Raw genomic sequence first — 21,774 nt, forward strand, 5'->3', positions numbered from 1 at the left:
CACTGAAATTATTGGTATCTTTATAACACAGCATACTATAAAAGTGTCAACATAACGTTTATACAATACATTACTTGTGTACGTACCTGTACGGTGGAGTCCTTATAGCTCCAGAAAACGAAGAAATGATAGTTTTAGTGATAGATCGTAACGTAAACATTTTGAGCTGTGAGATAATGACAAACACTAGAACCAAGGTTCTAGAGTAACTTTATCTTATGACATAGGCTGCCGTAATCCCATTGGATGTTGTTCTCTTCTAGAAACTGCTCCTATATTGTATATTAATTCGTCTCTCTTATCTGTCTTCAACTATAATAAGCTACGAACCACGTTGTTTAATCTAACCAATACAATTCAGTACAAACACGTCCACAGTGGTTTCGTTATTGGTAAGTTCATCTCAAGGATGATGCTGAATTATAAATAAGTTGTTCTGGTTCTGAAATGTACATGTACGGAATGATAGTTGTACTACACATACATTATATCAATGTACGGAATAATAGTTGTACTACACACATATTATATCACTGTTCGGAATGATAGTTGTACTACACATACTTTATATCACTGTTCGGAATGATAGTTGTACTACACATACATTATATTAGTGAACGGAATGATAGTTTACTATACATACATTATAACACTTTACCAAATATATTTAAAAAGTGCACAAGAGCGGTTGCCTAGAAAAATGTCAAACTGGACTAACTGGTTTTTATAACTGAATCCCGAATTATATTTTTTTCACATCGGAGGACATGAGGGTATATTGTCGATAGAGATAGTTACAGTAAGCTCTGACGTCAAGGTTAGGGTACCTAAATATATCTGTTTATGTTCTTTAGTTACATATGATGTTCTCTTTCTTTTAGTTCTGTCCAACATTGTGTGTTTAAATTTATCAAAATTAAATATATCTGATAGAGCTGATGAGAAACAGTGAACTAGTTTGAGATTAAATCCTACGTATTAATAAACATATATACATATATATGTTCTTTGGACGTCAGATATTTGTTAATATAATATCAAAGATTAACTATCACCTCATCTTACAAACATGCTTACTAGAACAACTTATTTTATGGACATGCACTCTAAAAGACTGTTTTGTAATATGTTAATACGTGAGGGAGCATAAGTGTTACATATTAAATACCTGAGGGTAATGGTGTCCAGAAACTAGAATCAGAGAGTGTGTTGCTAGGGTGTCTCAACATGACATCAGTGTCTAAGATAACATTAAAACATTTTGGTAGTTTTGGACATTATTTCATATGGAACTTTGGTTAGAGTACATTTCTTGAATACTTTCTAGTCAGTTACTGTCCACAAATGAATTATTCACGTTTCTAGAACAGTATATGTATTATTATAATACAATACCTTTTATGGATATTACATTACCTATTTATGTAAGTAAAACCACAAACTAAATGAAATATTTACTATCAAAATTTGAATGTACGTAAACTATTAATATAAATATCATGGTTTATAAAACACCAGATCAGCTTCCATACAACTTCTGTACACAATGTCCTTATTACTATTTGTTCATTCCAACCCACAAAGTATTATTTCATGTACTTTATAAACGACAGAGTGTTACCAACATTACTGTATAGTACAACAATCAGTAAAAGGTTCAAACAGTGTCAGTCAGAAAATATAACTTATAATATATTTCAATATGAATGATAATTTGACTGTTATCGATTCAGTTCTACATTTAATATGTACTTAAACTAAAAACCTGCATCATCATGTGAAATGTATGAGATTTTCAACTTTATTTACACACCAACAAATATTATATATATTCATATGTGTGTGTGTATTAGAATGGTAACATGGTTAGTTGTTTATATGTTGTGTTGATAAGTTGAGTCACAACTCCGGACATATAATTTTTAATATACAGCCTAACGTTCAGTGAATCTTGTGTTACTTTTCAAATATAAATAGATTCATCCTGTCACCACTAGTAATGAAACTGATGTAGTTCTACTGATATAAGTAAGAGTAAAGAACCACTTAGTGAATGTATTTATGTCGTGTGTTTCTTTACCATATTTCTGTGTTTCTTCACCATACTAATATTTATTTTAGCTCAGCATAGTCAGGTAGGTTGATGTGTTCTACTCGTAATCTGAGGGACGCAGGTTCGCATCCCCGTCGCGTCAAACATGCTCGCCGTTTTAGCCATGATGGTGTTATAATGTGACGGTCAATCCAACTATTCGTTGGTAAAAAATAGGCCATGAGCTGGCGGTGGGTGGTGAAGACTAGCTGCCTTTCCTCTACTCCTTTCACTAATATACTAGGGACGACAAGAGAAGATAGCCCTTGAGTAGCTTTGCGAGGAATTCAAAAAACACACAATATTTATTTTTATATTTAGATCGAATATTATCTCTGGTTCACATCTTGGACATAAGCCTTCGGTTTATTACGTTACCCATTATAATTTATGCCGGTCAGTACTCCACTATAGAAATGACTGCCATGTTGTTTTCATTAGCTAAGACTAATGTTGATAAACAAGATGAATTATGTTCACTGTACGTCTTGTCGCCCTCTATACTTCTCTCTAAATGAATATTTATAACAAAGAAGTTTTATATTTTCTGAAGAACTATATTTAACAGATTTAAATAAAAATAATTAACTGATTTTTCATTTAGATATGACTCACTGAAAGAAACACGTTAACACTTGTTTATTACTCATATCTGTATAATAGAAACAGTACAGAATATTATGGTTAACATTACAAATGTTTATGGCATGGTAAGTTTCACAATAATACACTTACAACCAGGTCATTTCATACACTTAAGGTTTTCTCTCATTGTTTCTTTTATTTTATATTTCACTACCTGTCGACGTTTTTGGAAAGTCTTCAACCAACACGATGTACCGAGGAATCTTAAAGTAGCTGATCTGAAACCAAAAAAAAAAATATTCATTATTTAACAGATATACTTGTAAGGTTGTTAAAAATAGAGGACAAAAGTCATGACGAAACAATATATGTCAAACAATAAAAGTTTATTATGAGAAAATACAAATCAAACGTGATAGTTCATGACGAAAGAACATAAGATAAGTAGAAACGTTTCTAGACAATACTTAGTATGTTTACTGTAGCTCAGAATAAGACATGTGTGAGAAGATCATTATACGTACATAATTTTTTTTAAATCTTGTAGTCCAGGAAGCTTTTTGTTGAATACCAGTAAATATTTAGATCTATTGGTTCGCAATATCTTTAGGTGTTTAAAAGTATTATTCTGTTTGTACATAACCTGAATGTTACTTCTCTTGATGAACGTTTTATATGGTGATCTATTTGTGCAAGTAAAACCTCGATCTATCCCAGTTGACAATTTCTGTGTGGTTGTTTTATAATAACATATTACAGATGTTACATGACAAACAAGAGTGTATAAAAGTAAGCGTGAATAAAACAACAACTGTTGACATTTTTGTAATCCATTTGTAATCCATTTTTAGACCAGTAAAATCTCTGTAGTAACCACCTAACGAATACTTTATAAGTAATAGTATAATGGTCTGTTTTATTTTTTATATATATTCAGTTGATGTGATGTTAACATCAACTAGCTATTGTGTTAATATGACATGAAGTAAGTTCGGTGTTAATAGCTTCTTACTGAGCTACACTATTAATATCACATAAGGTGAGCAAACTGATAACAGCTGGTGTTATATTAACATAATACTGACTTTTCCTTTGCAATATTCACAAAGTTCCGTTTCTGTTACCGTTGATCCACCTTATAGTTTCAACCAAACACAGGCTTCTTCTTCCATTTGCTGGTCTAGAACTCCAACGACCTAAAATGAAAATATCAAAATAAATATTATGTATGCTGTCATATCTACGTACAACGTTTAACAGCAATGTATATGGTACATTGAATCTAGTCCTATAAGTAACAAATTTAACAGTAACGTTAATGCAACTCTTAAACGTTTTCCACAATTCAACATTCTGAGTTTAATAATATGATTCACGTAACACTTATCAATAGTGAAAACGACACAAAGGACGTTATCAATATCACAAAATACAATATCAATGATAATAATATCAAATGATATAGAAAAATCTCCAGGGCACTGACTACGTGAAAATAACAGTACATAGTCACTTTGTTATGAATGTATAATACAAATTATTGTTAACTTTACTTTTTTAGTATTATTATTAGGCTTACCAGTTATAATGCTTCAAACACATTACAAGTTTAAGGCCGTCATGTTAAATAACCAAAAACAAAATTTGAATTTTGCGAAAAACTACACGAGAACTATCTGCACGAGCCATTTTTAATTTAGCAGTGTAATATTAGAATGAAGGCAGCTAGTCATCACCACTCACAGCCAACTCTTTGTCTACTCTTTTTCCCAACAAAGAGTCGGATAACCGTCACATTATAACTTCCTCACGGCTGAAAGGAGCAGAATCTTTGGTGCGAAAGCGATTCGAATCGCGGATTACGAGTCGATAACTTCAACCACTTAGTCATGCCGGAATCTAAAATTTGAAGAGTACAAGTTTTTCTGAGAAATCTCACCTGAGCTTCAGCGACATCTGGATGACTGAGAAGGAACTCTTCCACTTCCTGAGGATAGATGCATTCTCCTCCTCTGTTGACCATGTCTTTAAATGTACCAAGAATACTGATGTAGCCATCTTCATCCATCACAGCAATATCCCTGTGTCATATTGTATTATTAATATGTAGAAACAATTAACACCTTCATCTGTCATGACGATATATTTGACACATATTTTAAGCGTAGAATTATTAATACCGTTATAGGTTACATTGCAAGTCATCATTCTATCATGACCTAGAAACTTAAAGTACTACAAGAGAACAGAGTTAGTTCAGTGTCACACAGTAAGTTAGATAGTGATTTTTATGGTGTCTATTTGTCTGCATTTCAATTACTCAGTATATTTGTCTTATAACGATCGACTAACACTAACGTTATTCATATATCTTTATAAGTGAGTTATTCGTACGTATAATTAGATCTGGAATTTATGTTGAAATGTATTTGTGAAGCTAGGCACATCAGGAACCGTATCTTTGAGCAAACTTAACTGGATAAATAAATGAATTCCGGACGCGGACAAGATGTTCTCTTTTAGAAAACAATCGAAAAAACCAGTAACAGTTCCTAGTCGGTAATAACAGTTACAAGACGAAAGTTGAAGTATCAGAGTGGACATGTAGTGGACAAATCCTAGTTATTTATATCTTACTCAGTGTGATACCAACGTGCATTATCAAAGACTTGACCACATTGTTCCTTGTCACCCCAGTATCCCAAGAATGATAAACGATCACGTGTACACAGTTCTTCTTCTTTGTTGACCGGAACTATTCGTCCATCATTGTCCACTAGTTTAACCTGAGAACAAATTTATAGATTGTAAAAATACAACATAGTGAACTCTTACTATGTAAATAACACACTAACTACAACTTTACTTTGTATAATTTGTGGTACACCTTACATGGTTCATGTACTTAATACACTAACTACAACCTTACATTGTATAATTTATGGTTCATCTTACATGCTCTAATACCATACAGTTACCTCAACATGGTCAAGTGGTGTTTCAATTGTATGGTATTCCTTTCCGGTCTTTCTCCTGGACGTGTTGAACAACTTACGGGACTATTTTCTGTTGTTGAGTATGTATTCTGTGGGCAAGAAAAGATAGTGGTGATTCCTATAAAAATGTTTTCCTTTCTATAATTTATGGTACACATTACATTGTTAACGTACATGACACACTAATTACAACTTTAGTTTGTATAATTTATGGTACACATTACATTGTTAATGTACATAACACACTAACTACAACCTTACTTTGTATAATTTATCGTACACATTACATTCTTAATGTACATAACACACTAACTACAACCTTACTTTGTATAATTTATGGTACACATTACATTGTTAATGTACATAACACACTAACTACAACTTTAGTTTGTATAATTTATGGTACACATTACATTGTTAACGTACATGACACACTAATTACAACTTTAGTTTGTATAATTTATGGTACACATTACATTGTTAATGTACATAACACACTAACTACAACTTTAGTTTGTATATTTTGTGGTACACCTTAAATGGTTAATGTACTAGTACCAGTTTAGCTTTAGTTGCAGTCAGCTGAGTTAGAAACCACTCATAATAGTTGATGCTCCAAACTGCCAGGCGTCTCAGTCCAAGCTCTAAGAAACTTGCTGCTAGCTGATCAGTCTGTGGTACAAACAATGGAACTTAAGAATTTACAGATATATAGAATTTTATTTAAAGTACAGTAACACTAACATTATATGAACCAGTATATTTAAAGCTAAAATACATTTTAACTTCATATAAGCCATTACAGATACAGATGGTGTAAAACTAACATTACATGGACCAGTGTAACAACATTTGAACCAGTAAAGGTACGGGTACAGTATATTTAACAACACATGAAGCAGAAAACATACACGTATAGTATATCAAACAACACCTGAACCTCAATATCCATAGCTACAGTATATCTCACAACACATGACCCAGTAAAGATACAGGTACAGTATATCTAAAAACACGTGAATCGCTAAAGTTACAGGCCCAGTCTTCCTAACAACACTTGAACCAGTACATCTATAGCTGCAGTATATCTAACAACACATGGACAAGTAAAGATACAGTTAGATTATATCTAAAAACACGTGAATTGCTAAAGCTACAAGACCAGTCTTCCTAACAACACTTGAACCTCAATATCCATAGCTACAGTATATCTCACAACACATGACCCAGTAAAGATACAGGTACAGTATATCTAAAAACACGTGAATCGCTAAAGTTACAGGCCCAGTCTTCCTAACAACACTTGAACCAGTACATCTATAGCTGCAGTATATCTAACAACACATGGACAAGTAAAGATACAGGTAGATTATATCTAAAAACACGTGAATTGCTAAAGCTACAAGACCAGTCTTCCTAACAACACTTGAACCTCAATATCCATAGATACAGTATATCTAACAACACATGAACCAGTAAAGATACAGGTACAGTATATTAAAAAAAAAATATGAACCAGTGCGACTGTAGCTACAGTATATCTAAAAACACGTGACCAGTGAAGATACAAGTTCAGTATATCTAACAACACGTGCACTAGTACATGTACAGCTACAGTATATCTAACAACAAGCGAACCAGTAAACATGCAAGTACAGTATATCTAAGAACAAGTGATTCAGTACATCTGTAAGAACAATATACTAACAACACGTAAACCAGTGTATCTATAGCTATAGTAAAACTAAAAACTTGTGAACCAGTAAAGGCACAAGTATATTATATCTAACCACACCTGAACTAGTAAAGATAGAAGTATAGTATATCTAACAACACTTGAACCAGTAAATGTATAGCTACGGAAACATCTTAGAAAAATATGCAAATTTGTAATAACACATGAACCAATAAAGATTAAAGTACAATGTATGTTAGAACACGTGAACCAGTACATCTATAACTACAGTATATCAAACAATACGTGAGCCAGTACTTTTATAGTTACAATATATCTCACAATACGTCAACCAGTAAAGATACACCTACTATATATCCAAGAACACGGGAACCAGAAGAGATATAAACATAATATACCTAAGAACAAATGTACCAGTACATCTATAGCTACAGTATATCTAACAACAACTGAACCAGTAAAGATGCAAGTACATTATATCTAACAACACGTGAACATTATATTTAGTTACACATGAACCAGTATAAACACAGGTACACAATATTTAACAACACGTGGACCATTATCAATACAATAATGCAGGGATGGCCAAACTTGCTTAACGTAAGGGCCACATACGATAAACTTCAGATGTTTGAGAACATGAACAAATATTACACACACGTTTAAATTTTGTTACATAACTTTTATATAAATATTAAGAAATACATATATGTGGTTTTTAAACTGTTAATCTGTATTAGTTTTAATAATTACAAAGTACACATATATATACTCAAAGTTTTCAAAATTTTGACTGATGTTTGTTTTAACTATATTGAGTGTATTTAACACGGTCATGAACTACGGAAACATCTTAGAAAAATATGCAAATTTGTATTTCATTAAGAGTAAATAAGACTGACAAAAATAAAAAAATTTAAAGACAGATATTTTTAATTATATTTATTTATCCTAGTAAATATCTGGTCATAACATGGAGTAAAATATGTAAAACAATAATATTAAAGATATTTTAATCAGATACCACCTTACAAAATTGTAGTCTTGTCATAATATTTTTCTGACACAAACAGACCTTGATCAGACTATTTACTGCTAGTAGAGATTGTGTAAGTTTCCATCTTGGTTGTGAGTCGTTGAACTTTCGGTTGACATGTCGTCAAGGCTGTACGAATTATCTCCGTCAGGTGTTGATTTGTCAGGATGGAACGATGTTTCATCTTCACAAACTTCAGTACAAAGTACAGTGATTCACAGCAGCATGTTGTGCTGAAAATTAAAATGAGTCGCACATTGGTTTTCTTCCGTTCAGGACATTTTCTTTCTTGAACTTACTTCCAGAACTCAGTTGTAGAATGGGATTTATGGATCATATTTAGACCCAGGTCATTCTGCAGTTCTGTTCGTTCCACAGCAGATGTTTCTGTAACCAGAGGTTCGAGTATTGGACAACCATTATTGATCACATGAACCAGGATTTACAAGAGAGACGAAGCAGGGCTTTAACTTCTGTAAGTCCTCAAACCTGTCTAAGAAGTTATCAAGCAGTCCTCGTAACTTATCTTTGTATTCTTCCAGTTTGTTTTATTTCAATATCAGGGAACGTACTTACTCTCCTTTTGAGATTGGAAAAGTTACTGTAGTTTCATGACAATATGTCTCCTTGAAAAAGTCTTATTTTATTCTGAAATCTGAAAATTGTCTGAGTTAGATTAGAAACAATATGAATCTACTCCTGGAATGCCAAGTTCACAGTTTGTAGATGATTCGTTATATCAGTAAGAAATAGTAGATCTTGAATCCACTCATCATCACTTGAGGATAGAATATTTTCCTTTCTTCAAGGAAAGTAATAACAGGCTCCAACAAGTCCACAAACCTATTTAAGGCATTACTGGTTTACAACCATCTCACAATAAAGTAGAAAGTGATATCACTGGGTTTACCTTCAAGCTCCAGTTCTTCAATAAAATTTTTCCATTGTATCAATATCTGTATGATACAATGTATTTGAATAACACAACATACTATATAAGTGTTTATATTTGTATAAAAACACACAGGAAGTGTTGGTATCTGTATAACAAAATATACAATAAAAGTGTCAATATCTGTATGATAATTATATTCTAGCAAATCACATATTAAAACACATACAGAGTATAATGCTTACACTCTGGTACATTATGTATTAATACATATACACAGTATAATACTTATACTCTTGTACATTATATGATAATACACATGTGCGGTATAACGGTTATACTCTAGTACATTACATCATAATACACCTACCCAGTGAAATACTTATACTCTTGTACATAATATCATAATACACATGTGCAGTATAACGGTTATACTCTAGTACATTACATCATAATACACCTACCCAGTGAAATACTTATACTCTTGTACATTATATCATAATACACATATTCAGTATAATACTTATACTCTAGTACCTTACATATTAATACTCATACACAACATGACACCTATACTCTAGTGCATCATATATTAATACAGATACACAGTATGATTCTAAAACTGTAGTACATTATACATTGATACACAAATACAGTGTGATAGTTAGACTTAGTATATTATATTTTTAATATACATACACAATATCATGCATACATTTTAAAACTTCGGCATAAATTATAATGGGTAACGTAATAATCAGGAGACTCATGTCCAAGATGTGAACCAGAGAAAATATTCGATCTAAATAAAAATAAATATTGTGTAATTTTTGGAATTCACGCAAAGCCAATCAAGGGCTATCTGCGCTAGCCGTACCTAAATTATTAGTGAAGAAACGAGAGTATAGGCGACTAGTCATCACCACACACCGCCAACTCTTGAACTACTCTTTCACCAACGAATAAGGGAATTGACCATCATGATATAACTTCTTCACGGCTGAATGGGCGAGCATTTTTGGTGGGACGGGTATTCGAACCTGCAACCCTATGATTACGAGTCGATTGCCTTAACCCACTTGACTATGCTGGGCTAATAAATATTATTAGCCATATTAGTATGGTAAAGAAACACAAATATTAGATTTGCAAATAAATATAAAATAAGACATAAATACATTCACTAAGTGGTTCTTTACTCTTACTTATATTAGTAGAACTACATCAGTTTCAGTACTAGTGGTGACAGGATGAATCTATTTATATTTGAAACGTAACACAAGATTCACTGAACGTTAGACTGTATATTAGAAATTATATGTCCGGAGTTGTGACCATGTTACCATTTTAATACACACACACATATGAATATATATAATATTTGTTGTTGTGTAAATAAAGTTGTAAATCTCATACATTTCACATGATGATGCAGGTTTTTAGTTTAAGTACATATTAAATGTAGAACTGAATCGATAACAGTCAAATTATCATTCATATTGAAATATATTATAAGCTATATTTTCTGACAGACACTGTTTGAACCTTTTACTGATTGTTGTACTATACAGTAATGTTGATAACACTATGTCGTTTATAAAGTACATGAAATAGTACTTAGTGATTGAAGTGAACAAATAGTAATATGGACATTGTGTACAGAAGTTGTATGGAAGCTGATCTGGCGTTTTATAAACCATGATATTTATATTAATAGTTTATGTACATTCAAATTTGATAATAAATATTTCATTTAGTTTGTGGTTTTACTTACATAAATAGGTAATGTAATATCCATAAAAGGTATGATATTAGATTCATACATATACTATGTTAGTATTCAAGAAATGTACTCTAACAATAGTTTAATATGAAATAATGTCCAAAAACTACCAAAATGTTTTAATGTTATCTTATACAATGATGTCATGTTGAGACACCCTAGCAACACACCCTCTGATTCTAGTTCCTGGACACCATTACCTCAGGTATTTAATTTATAACACTATGCACCCTCACGTATTAACATATTACAAAACAGTTTGCTAACTGATGTCTTTTAGAGTGCATGTCCATAAAATGAGTTGTTCTAGTAAGCATGTTAGTAAGATGAGCTGATAGTTAATCTTTGATATTATATTAACAAATATCCGACGTCTAATGGACATATATATGTCTATTTACTAATACGTAGGATTTAATCTCAAACTAGTTCACTGTTTCTGATCAACTTTATCAAATATATTTAATTTTGATAAATTTGAACACACAAAGTTGGACAGAACTAAAAGGAAGAGAACATCATATGTAAGTAAAAAACATAAACAGATATATTTAGGTACCCTAACCTTGACATCAGAGCTTACTTTAACTATATCTATCGACAATGTACATCAGATATGCCAACCATTACGATTTTGGTGTATACATTACGACTTTACGCTCATACAGTCAAATATTACGACTTGTTGCAACTCCCAAATTATAATATATTATATAGGCCTATACAATAAAGTGATAAATTGTTTCCCAAGGGCTTGAAAGGGGTGAAAAAAATTTCTAGTGAGATACAAATAAATTTTGATAATAAATAAAAGACATAGTCCAAATGTCTATTTGCGATAATCATGTTTGTACTTGAAATAATAAAAAAAAATATTTGTATCTCAGACGTCTACCAATAGTTTGAGTGCGGTGCTTCTCCATACTGGGTACGTGGGGGAATCCATAGTTACGTCATCAGTGCTTATCAGCCAATCAGGGTTCGCGTTGAAGGGTATTTCTCGTTTTCTAAGCGGCATAGAAACACCAATGCGATCGTTAACAAGATGGAAAAAAAGACCTCGTTCACCAGATTGTCTTGTTTCTGGCAAATCTAAAAGGACTAAAACTGTGAATCAAAAATTTAGGAAAGAGTATAGTGCAAAATATCCGGTCATTGCATTAAAAGTCAGTAACAGTAATGCGTTTTTACAGTTTGTCACATCGATTTTTTTGTGGCTCCTGGCGGGATAAACGATTGTTCCAGACATATATAATTGGCATCCCACCAACAAAAAACAGAGGCGAAGACAAAAACGATGCAAATAACAACACTTATGAATAAGAATTCAAAATATGAAACCATAAATGCAGAAGTGATGTTCACGCAATTCGTCATTTCTTATAATTTACCTCTAGCACAAAAGTGCTAGCAGAAAACAACACTTCAAAGAGTTTCAAGGTTTGTATGACAAATAACCAAGAAAAATTCTACAACTTGTTGACACAAGATGGCCATTACTTAGGGTGTGCTTCAACAGAAAATTGGGCATGTGAAGCCATTGAAGAAGTATTTTCACTGTGAAAAGGAAAAACTGGATTCAAAAGTATCTAAACGTGCAACTCAGTCAGACAGAAAGACTTTAACAGCCAAGATATCCTCTCAGCCACTCAGAGACACAGTCAAGACATCCTTTCAGCCACATAAGACAACAGTCTCTAAAAGCAGACAAAGAAACATTTGATGTAACACAATATATGTTTAGGCAGTCTGACCTTGAACTAAAGAAGAGACAATCAATGAGAAGAAAACGAAAACTAACAAGGAAGTAACCAAGAAAAGTTATGCACACAGCAAGTTAGATAAGTTAACAGTTTTCTTGGACAACAAAGTGAACTTGTTATATTGTTTTTTTCTTCAATCTGCAATTCTTCTACTTAAACAAGCCAATTTGATATTGCAAAGAGAAGAACCTTGCATACACATTATACATAGAACTCTGATTACACAAGTTAAAAATATACTTGTCAGATACATCAAGCCAGTGAAGGCAACATCACTGAACTTGACTACAGCAATGAATCCTTACACAAATCTGATGAGGCAGTTTCTATTGGAAATGCTGCTCAAGAATACATTGTTAAATATGAAAAGGACCTGAACCTTATCAGCTTCTACATCAGTGTCAAAAAATACTATATTGCAGCTACAAATTACATGATGAAACCTTTCCCTCTAAAGTATGAACTTATGATCCACACAGAGGTTGCTGATCGAAAACTGAAAGTCAGAAAAGATTTCTCTTCTCTATAGTTCTTCACAGACAGTTTACCTTGTTCTTGTCAATACACATGAGCACAACACTATTGACAAGTTGGAAGGGCAATATTTGAATATCAAACTGATACTTTCTCAGAAACTGTCCTTCAGTTGAATGTTGACAAGTTTTGTGTTTAGTTGTCTACAGTTAAGGATGGAAATGGTAACCAGAAGTATGACATTCTGTGTAGGGTTATGCTTGGAATTCTTACAATCTTCCATTCTAATGCTGACAGTGAAAGAATATTTAGTTTAGTGACTAAAACAAAAGCAAGTTCAGACCAAACTTGAGCATCTCAGTTTTGAACAGTATTATAACACACAAGATGTGTATGCAGTCAAATGGACAATGTTGTTATAACTCACAACCATCCAGAGACATTCTCATGAAAACAAAGGCTACAGAAGCTGCAGAACTATTACAATTAGTATCATAAACATGATATAAATTAGTCCTTACACAACAGCTATTTCTGTTTACTGTTTGTGCATGTTAAATGTTTTATGAATGGTTTTATTCATATGTTTTAACAGTATATTTGTCACTCTGAACTAAATAAAAGACATAATTTCAAAATATTTTTTTCATATTTATTTATTAAATTCACAAAACACAGTCATAAATGAGCAATCTGTAGCAGTAATAAATAATAATAGTTATAATAATAATATAACAATAAACAGCTTAGAGACATTGGTCAGGCCTAGTAGCCCCAAATGAAAAGGGCCCGTCTACATTGATTACGCTCAGCCATTTGAAATAGTTGGCATCTCTGTATACACTCATCCCTACCGATGTGAAAAGATAAGATTACAAACTTATATAATTCAGTATTCAGTTATAAAAAAACCAGTTAGGCCAGTCTGGCTTTATTGTGGCGAACCGCTCTGTGTACTTTTTAAATAGAATGGGTAAAATGATATAATGTATGTGTAGTACAACTATCATTCCGTACACGAAAATCAAAACAATTTATCTATAATTCAGCATCATCCTTGAGATGAACTTACCAATAACAAAACCACTGTGGATGTGTTTGTACTGAACTGCGTTGGTTAGATTAAATTACGTGTTTCGTAGCTTATTATAGTTGAAGACAGATAAGAGAGACGAATTAACACACAAGATAGGATCAGTTTCTAGAAGAGAACAACATCCAATGGGATTACGGCAGCCTATGTCATAAGATAAAGTAACCAGAACCTTGGTGTTGTGTTTGTCATTATCTCACAGCTCAAAATGTTTTCGTTACGATCTATCACTAAAACTATCATTTCTTCGTTTTCTGGAGCTATAAGGACTCCACAGTACATGTACGTACTCAGGTAATATATTGTGTGAACGTTAAATTAACGTTTCTAGTGTGTGTTGCGCTTTTATAGATATTGACACATTTATAGTATGTTGTATTAAATAAATACCAATACTTCCAGTGTCTATTGTGTTTACATAGATATTAATTATTCGAGTATGTATGGATTTATATAGATATTAATATTTTCTTTGTACTTTGTGTTATATAGATACCAACACTTCCAGTGTCTATTGTGTTTATACAAATATTTAATTTTTTTTATGTTTTTTATATGTTGTGCTTGTATTTCGAATGTGTGTTATATTTATATAGGTACTAAGAGTTCCAGTATGTCTTGTGTTTTTATATATTAACATTTCAATAAGTGCTGGTAATATGTATATTATATATAACTCCGAGTGTATCTGTTAATTTATAAATATGAAGAATTCCATTGTATGTTTTGTTATCTTTTAAAGATTTATAAGAAAGGTTTTATTCATATGGATACCAGTATTTAGATGTAATATTAGGATTTCATGTATTACGTACCACTTATACTGAACATACATATAATTAATATACAGATAACAGTTATTAAAAACATTCACTCTGAGCCTCAACTAGTGATCAGTGTGTACACGTACCGAGGTCTGATATGGTTAAGAGAGGATGGTTCACAGTTTCAGTTTTGAACGTGTTATAAAGGTAATCTGAATTCTTTTGTTGGTTCAAAGTGTTTGTGGTGGTGGTGGGTGGACGCTGTATTTAGAACATTCATACCGTCAATTAACCAGTGTGAGTTTATCAACATTAACATCAATTTTCAATCTTTAGTTTTCGAACACCAATCATCTCTAAAGCCCAATCAGTTGTTGTGAAGACAAAATCCAAAACTTACATTCTTCATCAAAATTTTAATTATTAACTCATGTGTGAGTATTTACTGTATGAATGAATTATTAAACTATTCTGTGAAATTGAGGAATTACTAGATGAATATATGACCATAAACTGTTCTATTTTACTGAGGTATAACTACCATATAGTGTATTACGATATGATGTGCTAGAGTATAACTATCATACTGTGTATGTATATTATTATATAATTCACTAGAGTCTAACTATCATACTAAGTATTGTTATATAATTTACTGTCGTATGAGTATCGTATAAGGCAAATGCATTATGATATGATGTTATGATGTATAACTATTATCTATATATATATATATTATGATATCATGTATTGTATTATAACTACCATACCATATATGTGTATTATGATATAATGTAGTAGAGTATAAGTATCATCCTGTGCATATGTATTAGGATATAATGTACTAGAGTATAAGTATTTCACTGGGTAGGTGTATTATGATATAATGTACAAGAGTATAAGTATCATGCTGTGTATGTGTATTATGATATAATGCACTGTAATATAAGTATTATACTGTATATCTGTATTACGATATAATGTACTGTATTATAACCACCACACTGTGTATGTGTATTATGATATAATGTTCTAATGTATAAGTATCATACTGTGTTTGTGTATTATGATATAATGTACTACAGTATAAGTATCATGCTGTGTATGTGTATTATGATATAATGTACTTGAATATAAGTATCATACTGTGTTTATGTATTATATATAATGTACTTGAATATATGTATCATACTATACATGTGTATCTAAGGAAAAACATATATTATCCCTGAATTTATCTGGTCAGAACTATGACCTTACGACCTTTTGTACCTGCCTTACAAAAACCGTACTGTGTATTGATAAAAAAAACTATGTTGTGGATCAGAAAAAAGAGAGACAAACGAATAGTCAGTTTATGGAACAGAACAACATCCAGTAGGATTACGGCTGGTTACGTCATAAATAGACCAGAAACTGGACTTTAAAATAACCAAAACCTTCGTGATCTGTATGTCATTATCTCACAGTTTGAAATGTTACGATGTATCAATAAAACCATCATTTCTTTGTTCTCTGGAGCTATAAGGACTTCACTGTACAGGTAAGTACACAGGTGATCTGCTGTGTAGACGTGAACAGTGTATAGACGTATTAACGTATCTAGTGTGTGTTGTGCTTATACAGATATTGACACTTTGATTGTATCTATATGTTATGAAATTACCAACATTTCCAGTATTCATTGTGTTTATACAGATATTGACGCTTTTACTTTATATTTAGTTATACAGATATCAGCATTTCCAGTATGTTGATATTTATAAATATATAAACACTTTTATAGTATGTTGAAACATACTGGAAATGTTGTTATCTGCATAACTAAATATAAAGTAAAAGTAAAGTGTTGGTAACTTCATAACACATACATACAATAAAAGTGTCAACATCTATATAAGCCTGACACACACTAGAAACGTTAATACGTATATAATCATGTCTACACAGCAGATCATCTGTGTACTTACCTGCACAGTGGAGTCCTTATATGCAGATAACAACATTTCTGGAGCTATAATAAATAACACTGGAAAAGTAAAACAAAGTTATGGTGATGAATGAACAATATAAGATAATTCTGAAAGAACCAAAGAATGTATTAATACATAATGATGTAGTTAGTTGATTTCTATGCTCTAATTTTAAATAATATACTCTTCAAAAAAAAGAAACGCAAAAGGCAAAATTTGAGACAAATTGTTAACAAGTTTATTCCGGGTAGTTCTGTATGACATGTGTGAAACTTTGCACATTCACTGCTGAACATCCTAAGTCTGCAAAGGCGAAGTCCACGCTCACTAGTTGAAGTTTAACGTCAATAACGAGTATGCCTACCGTGAGCATCAATAACTGCTTGGCATCTCCTGCCCATGGAAGCGATGATATGACGAATCACATCCCTGAATGGCTGTCCACTCAGCCTGCAAGCTGAGGTAGAGTCTGCTCTTGAGGTTGTCGCCGTCGCAGACGTCGGTCCAACTCGTTCCAAAGACGGTCGATAGGGTTTAAATATGGTGATCTGGAGGGCCAGGGAAGAACGTTGATGTTGTGGTGTCTCAAGAAGACAGTGGTGAGTCGGGCTGTGTGAGGACGGGCATTGTCATGTTGAAAAACGTTGTTGACGTTCACCATGATGGGTTGCACATGGGGCCTAAGAATCTCGTCGACGTATCGTTGAGCCGTAAGATTCCCTCGAATGTGCAAAAGATCTGTTCTGGCAATTTAGGCGATGGCAGCCCACATCATGACGCTGCCAGCACCAAATCTGTCAACTTTTACACAGTTTGCAGCAAAACGTTCACCTCGGCGACGGTAAACACGGGTCCTTCCATCCTGTCTACGAAGCATAAAACGTGATTCATCGCTGAACCAAACATGCCTCCATCGTCGATGAGGCCATACCCGATGAACCCGAGTCCACTGCAGCCGTGCTTGACGATGTTGCTGGGATAGGATGACGCCTCTGACTGGACGTCGAGTTCGGATTCCTGCATCTCGTAGACTGTTGCGTACGGTATGATCGGAAATCCTACGCAACACTGGTATGGTTGAGGTAGTAGACGTCGTAGTGGTGGTCATATCACGTAACCGGATGTAGCGATCTTGTGCGGGCGTGGTCACACGATATCTGCCAGATCGTGGACGCTCACGAGTTGATCCACGTTGTTGGTGACGATTCCATAGCCTTGTGATGGTGCTTGGGTGGACATTCACAGCTCTGGCAACATCTGATCGAGATTTTCCTGCTTTCAAGCGACCGATGGCGTTGTTGCGTTGTGCTTTAGTCAGTTTTGGCGTAACTGTATTGCGTGTTGGCGGCTTAACACTGAGCTATGAAAACCGAGAACCCCTCACTTTTATAGGGATTTTGCACATGTTGCACTTGCAGAATATGCAGATCTCTCAAACAAATTTATTGGACACGCATGCGTTTTGGCGAAAAATCCGATGTTTTCCACCGTTTTCAAAGTGCACAACTTTTATTGTCATTTTGGTTTGTTTGTTTGTTTTGGAATTTCGCACAAAGCTACTCGAGGGCTATCTGTGCTAGCCGTCCCTAATTTAGCAGTGTAAGACTAGAGGGAAGGCAGCTAGTCATCACCACCCACCGCCAACTCTTGGGCTACTCTTTTTACTAACGAATAGTGGGATTGACCGTTACATTTTACACCCCACGGCTGGGAGGGCGAGCATGTTTAGCGCGACGTGGGCGCGAACCCGCGACCCTCGGATTACGAGTCGCACGCCTTACGCGCTTGGCCATGCCAGGCCTTGTCAATCAGTGCCTTAACATGTGTAACATCACGTACTCTGAGCTTGTAACGTTATTACACATATTTCTCTTTAAAATAAAAAAATAAATCTCTTTTTCGTTTCTTTTTTTGAAAGAGTATATTAGTATGATATTTCTCTGTAAACCTGTTTTAAGAGTTGGTAGGTTACTGATTTAGTGTATATAGTTTACGTGTGTGTATGATGGTAGTCTGTTTGATGCTCTTAGTATTTTGTTTTGTTGTACTTGGATTTCCTGTAGTGTGTTGTTAGACATATGTGACTTGACATCCGTATTCTATTAACGGACAGATTTAAGCCTTGTATATTGGGATGATAGTCTCTGGCGAGCAGTTTGAGTGTTTGTTAGATATGGTCATTAAATGTGAAATACGCTTTTTGATAGATGAGTGTATGTTGTTAACAAGTTTTTCCCATGTTAATCTTAAGTCAAAAGTGATGCCAAGGAATGTAATATGCTTGTTCATGATGATAGGCGTATTGCCAAGAGTTATGTTTATTTATTCCAGAGTTTTTCTGTGTCTTTTTAATTTTTATAAAAAGTGATTGCTTGCGGTTTGTTGGATTTAAACCTACTCTCCACTTGTTGATCCAGCTCGTGACATTATTTAGTGTTTCTTGAACGCGAGACATGGTCATTAGCGGGTTTCTAGAGATACTCCAGATAGTAATGTCGTCTGCGTATTGTGAATTGTAAGTGTACGTTAAAATGGGAAAAGGTATATCACTGACTAAAGTCATGTACATGAGTGGTGACAGGACGGATCCTTGGGACACCCTTACAGTTATATTAATAAGGTTTTATTGACCTTTACTTGGGCTGTTCTATCAGTTAATAAATTTGATATCCATTTAATAACATGGTGATTTATTTTCAGATGAGTTAATTTTCACTTAATGTCGTTATCCAAACACTCAAATTCTTTTTTAACATCTAACAATACCCTTATGGTTACCTGATTGTTGTAAAATGTTTTGTAAACTGATTCAGTGAGTTGTGTGAGCTGATCTATTGTTTGTCTGTTTTTCCTGGAAGCATTTTGAGGTGGGATGTAATTTATTTCACAGAAATGGTTATTATTTGTTATTTTCTGTTATTCAATTCAGCACAAAGCGGGCTATCTGTGCTCTGCCCACTACGGGTATCGAAACCCGGTTTTAGCACTGTAAATCCGCAGACATACCGCTGAGCAACTCGGGTGCGCACAAAATTGTGGAGTCGATTTGAAATGATTTTCTCTATCAGTTTTCCAAGACAACTTAACAGACTGATGGATCGGAAGTTGTCAGGATTTGTCCTATATTGTTTGTCACTTTGGTATCGTAGTGATAATGTTGTTGTTTTTCCATGTGTCGGGGTAATAAACAGTTGCTAATGAGATATTCAACATATTTGTGAGATGTTGTAATAGAAGACTGACAGCTTTCTTGACAATAATATTTGATCATGTCCGGGTGAAGTGTTTTCAAGTTTCTAATGTTAATTTTAAGTTTCTGTGGTGGTGATTTTTCTATTGATTGAACTTGAATAGTTTTCTAGTGTCTTACAGGGAATTGTGTTGTGAAGAAAAATTGATTTGAATGTAGTTGTTGTTGGTGTTGTGTGTCAACGTTGTCCGATTTTAGGTCACTGAAGGAGGATTTTTGTGTAGTCGACTTTCTCCGAGTCCGTTCATACGACTGTGTTGTTGTGTGTTATGTGTTGTAGTAAGTAATTTGTGTTTTGTCGGAAGAAATACTCTTAAATTTTCCCAAATACTTTTGGTTTGATCTTTGTTTTTTTCTATATTTTTTGCAACAGTTATATCAACTTATTTGTTTTGCTATTTTAATTTGATGTTTAATTTTTGTTCTGTTGATCTGTGTTTTGATGGCCGGGTCGCCCGTTGTAAACTGTCTGCGTTTGATTATTAGTGCGTTAATTTTTAATGTTAAAGTCCAATGATTATGTGAGTGTTTTTTCCTAGTATTCGGAGCTGTGTTTTTGATGGCTTTCTGTACGGCTCAGAAACTTGTTTAACATAATTGTCTAATTCTGTTTTACTGTTAGCAATTGCGTGTGATAGATAAGAACGTTGAGAATGGTCAATCTATTATAGTGTTTTTATATAATAATGGTCAATATAATGGTCAATCTTATAATGGTCAATCTATTATAGTGTTTTTACACTGAGGGAGTGAAGTACCTCGCAGCGGTGTGAATCATACATGAAAAGGGGAAATGGATACTGGTGTTTTCATCACGTACACTAAAGTTAGAGATTCTGTTTACTGTGTTCTTTGGAACTATGATGAAATCAAATACGTCATATGAGCAGTTGACAACCGAAAAGTGTACAGGAGTATCGCCGTTTATAAGGTGCATGTTGTTTATAGAAATTATTTTTATAATTAACCCTCTATGTGTGTTTGTGTTTCCTCTTATATCTGTGTGTGGGGAATTAAAGTCTCCTATGATAATTGGTTTTGGATTTATTCATAGTTTTACTAGTCTTTGTATAAGGACCAAGGGGTTGGGATCTTGTTATAATCCTGTTATTCATAGCTTTACTGTCCTTGTATAAGGACTAAGGGGTTAGACCTTGTTATAATCCTGTTATTCATAGCTTTACTAGTCCTTATAAGGACTAAGGGTTAGATCTTGTAATAATACTGTTGTCTATAGCTTTACTAGTTCTTATAAGGACTAAGGGGTTAGATCTTGTTATAATCCTGTTATTCATAGCTTTTATTCCTAGTCCCAAGGGGTTAGATGTTATAAGCTGATTCTGTAATACAATACTGTTATTATTCATAGCTTTA

General features: G+C 33.4%; 3 protein-coding genes and 1 long non-coding RNA gene across 8 annotated transcripts in view; 1 reads left to right on the top strand and 3 right to left on the bottom strand.

Annotated features, from left to right (window-relative positions):
- Positions 1–457, bottom strand: part of LOC143247762 (medium-chain acyl-CoA ligase ACSF2, mitochondrial-like) — a 40,057-nt gene extending 39,600 nt beyond the window's left edge. For 2 of the 5 annotated variants that reach the window (XR_013026705.1, XM_076496207.1), the window contains exon 1: positions 87–456. Coding sequence is in view for 4 of the 5 variants with exons in the window: in XM_076496207.1 (XP_076352322.1) it covers positions 87–160 (74 nt within the window). In the remaining variant the exon portion in view is untranslated. Of the gene's footprint in view, positions 1–86 lie in introns of all 5 variants that reach the window. The other 3 variants (XM_076496210.1, XM_076496208.1, XM_076496206.1) reach the window with 2 other exon arrangements.
- A 2,259-nt stretch (positions 458–2,716) lies between these two features.
- Positions 2,717–21,774, bottom strand: part of LOC143247769 (putative acyl-CoA synthetase YngI) — a 67,736-nt gene continuing 48,678 nt past the window's right edge. Inside the window, exon 3 of the mRNA XM_076496223.1 lies at positions 2,717–2,955. Within this exon, the coding sequence (XP_076352338.1) occupies positions 2,878–2,955 (78 nt within the window). The 3' untranslated portion in view covers positions 2,717–2,877. The remainder of the gene's footprint in view (positions 2,956–21,774) is intronic.
- LOC143246169 (uncharacterized) lies at positions 5,318–6,765 on the bottom strand. The gene is made up of 4 exons (XR_013025822.1): positions 6,614–6,765; positions 6,232–6,345; positions 5,656–5,762; positions 5,318–5,463 (listed from the first exon to the last, which is right to left on the bottom strand). It is a non-coding gene; the product is annotated as an uncharacterized LOC143246169 (long non-coding RNA).
- The window catches only part of LOC143247765 (medium-chain acyl-CoA ligase ACSF2, mitochondrial-like), a 47,728-nt gene continuing 40,554 nt past the window's right edge, over positions 14,601–21,774 (top strand). Inside the window, exons 1-2 of the mRNA XM_076496215.1 lie at positions 14,601–14,707; positions 21,132–21,331. The gene's annotated coding sequence lies outside the window, so the exon portion shown is untranslated. The remainder of the gene's footprint in view (positions 14,708–21,131; positions 21,332–21,774) is intronic.

This window comes from Tachypleus tridentatus, chromosome 3, assembly GCF_004210375.1.
Source record: "Tachypleus tridentatus isolate NWPU-2018 chromosome 3, ASM421037v1, whole genome shotgun sequence".
Classification (NCBI taxonomy): domain Eukaryota; kingdom Metazoa; phylum Arthropoda; class Merostomata; order Xiphosura; family Limulidae; genus Tachypleus; species Tachypleus tridentatus.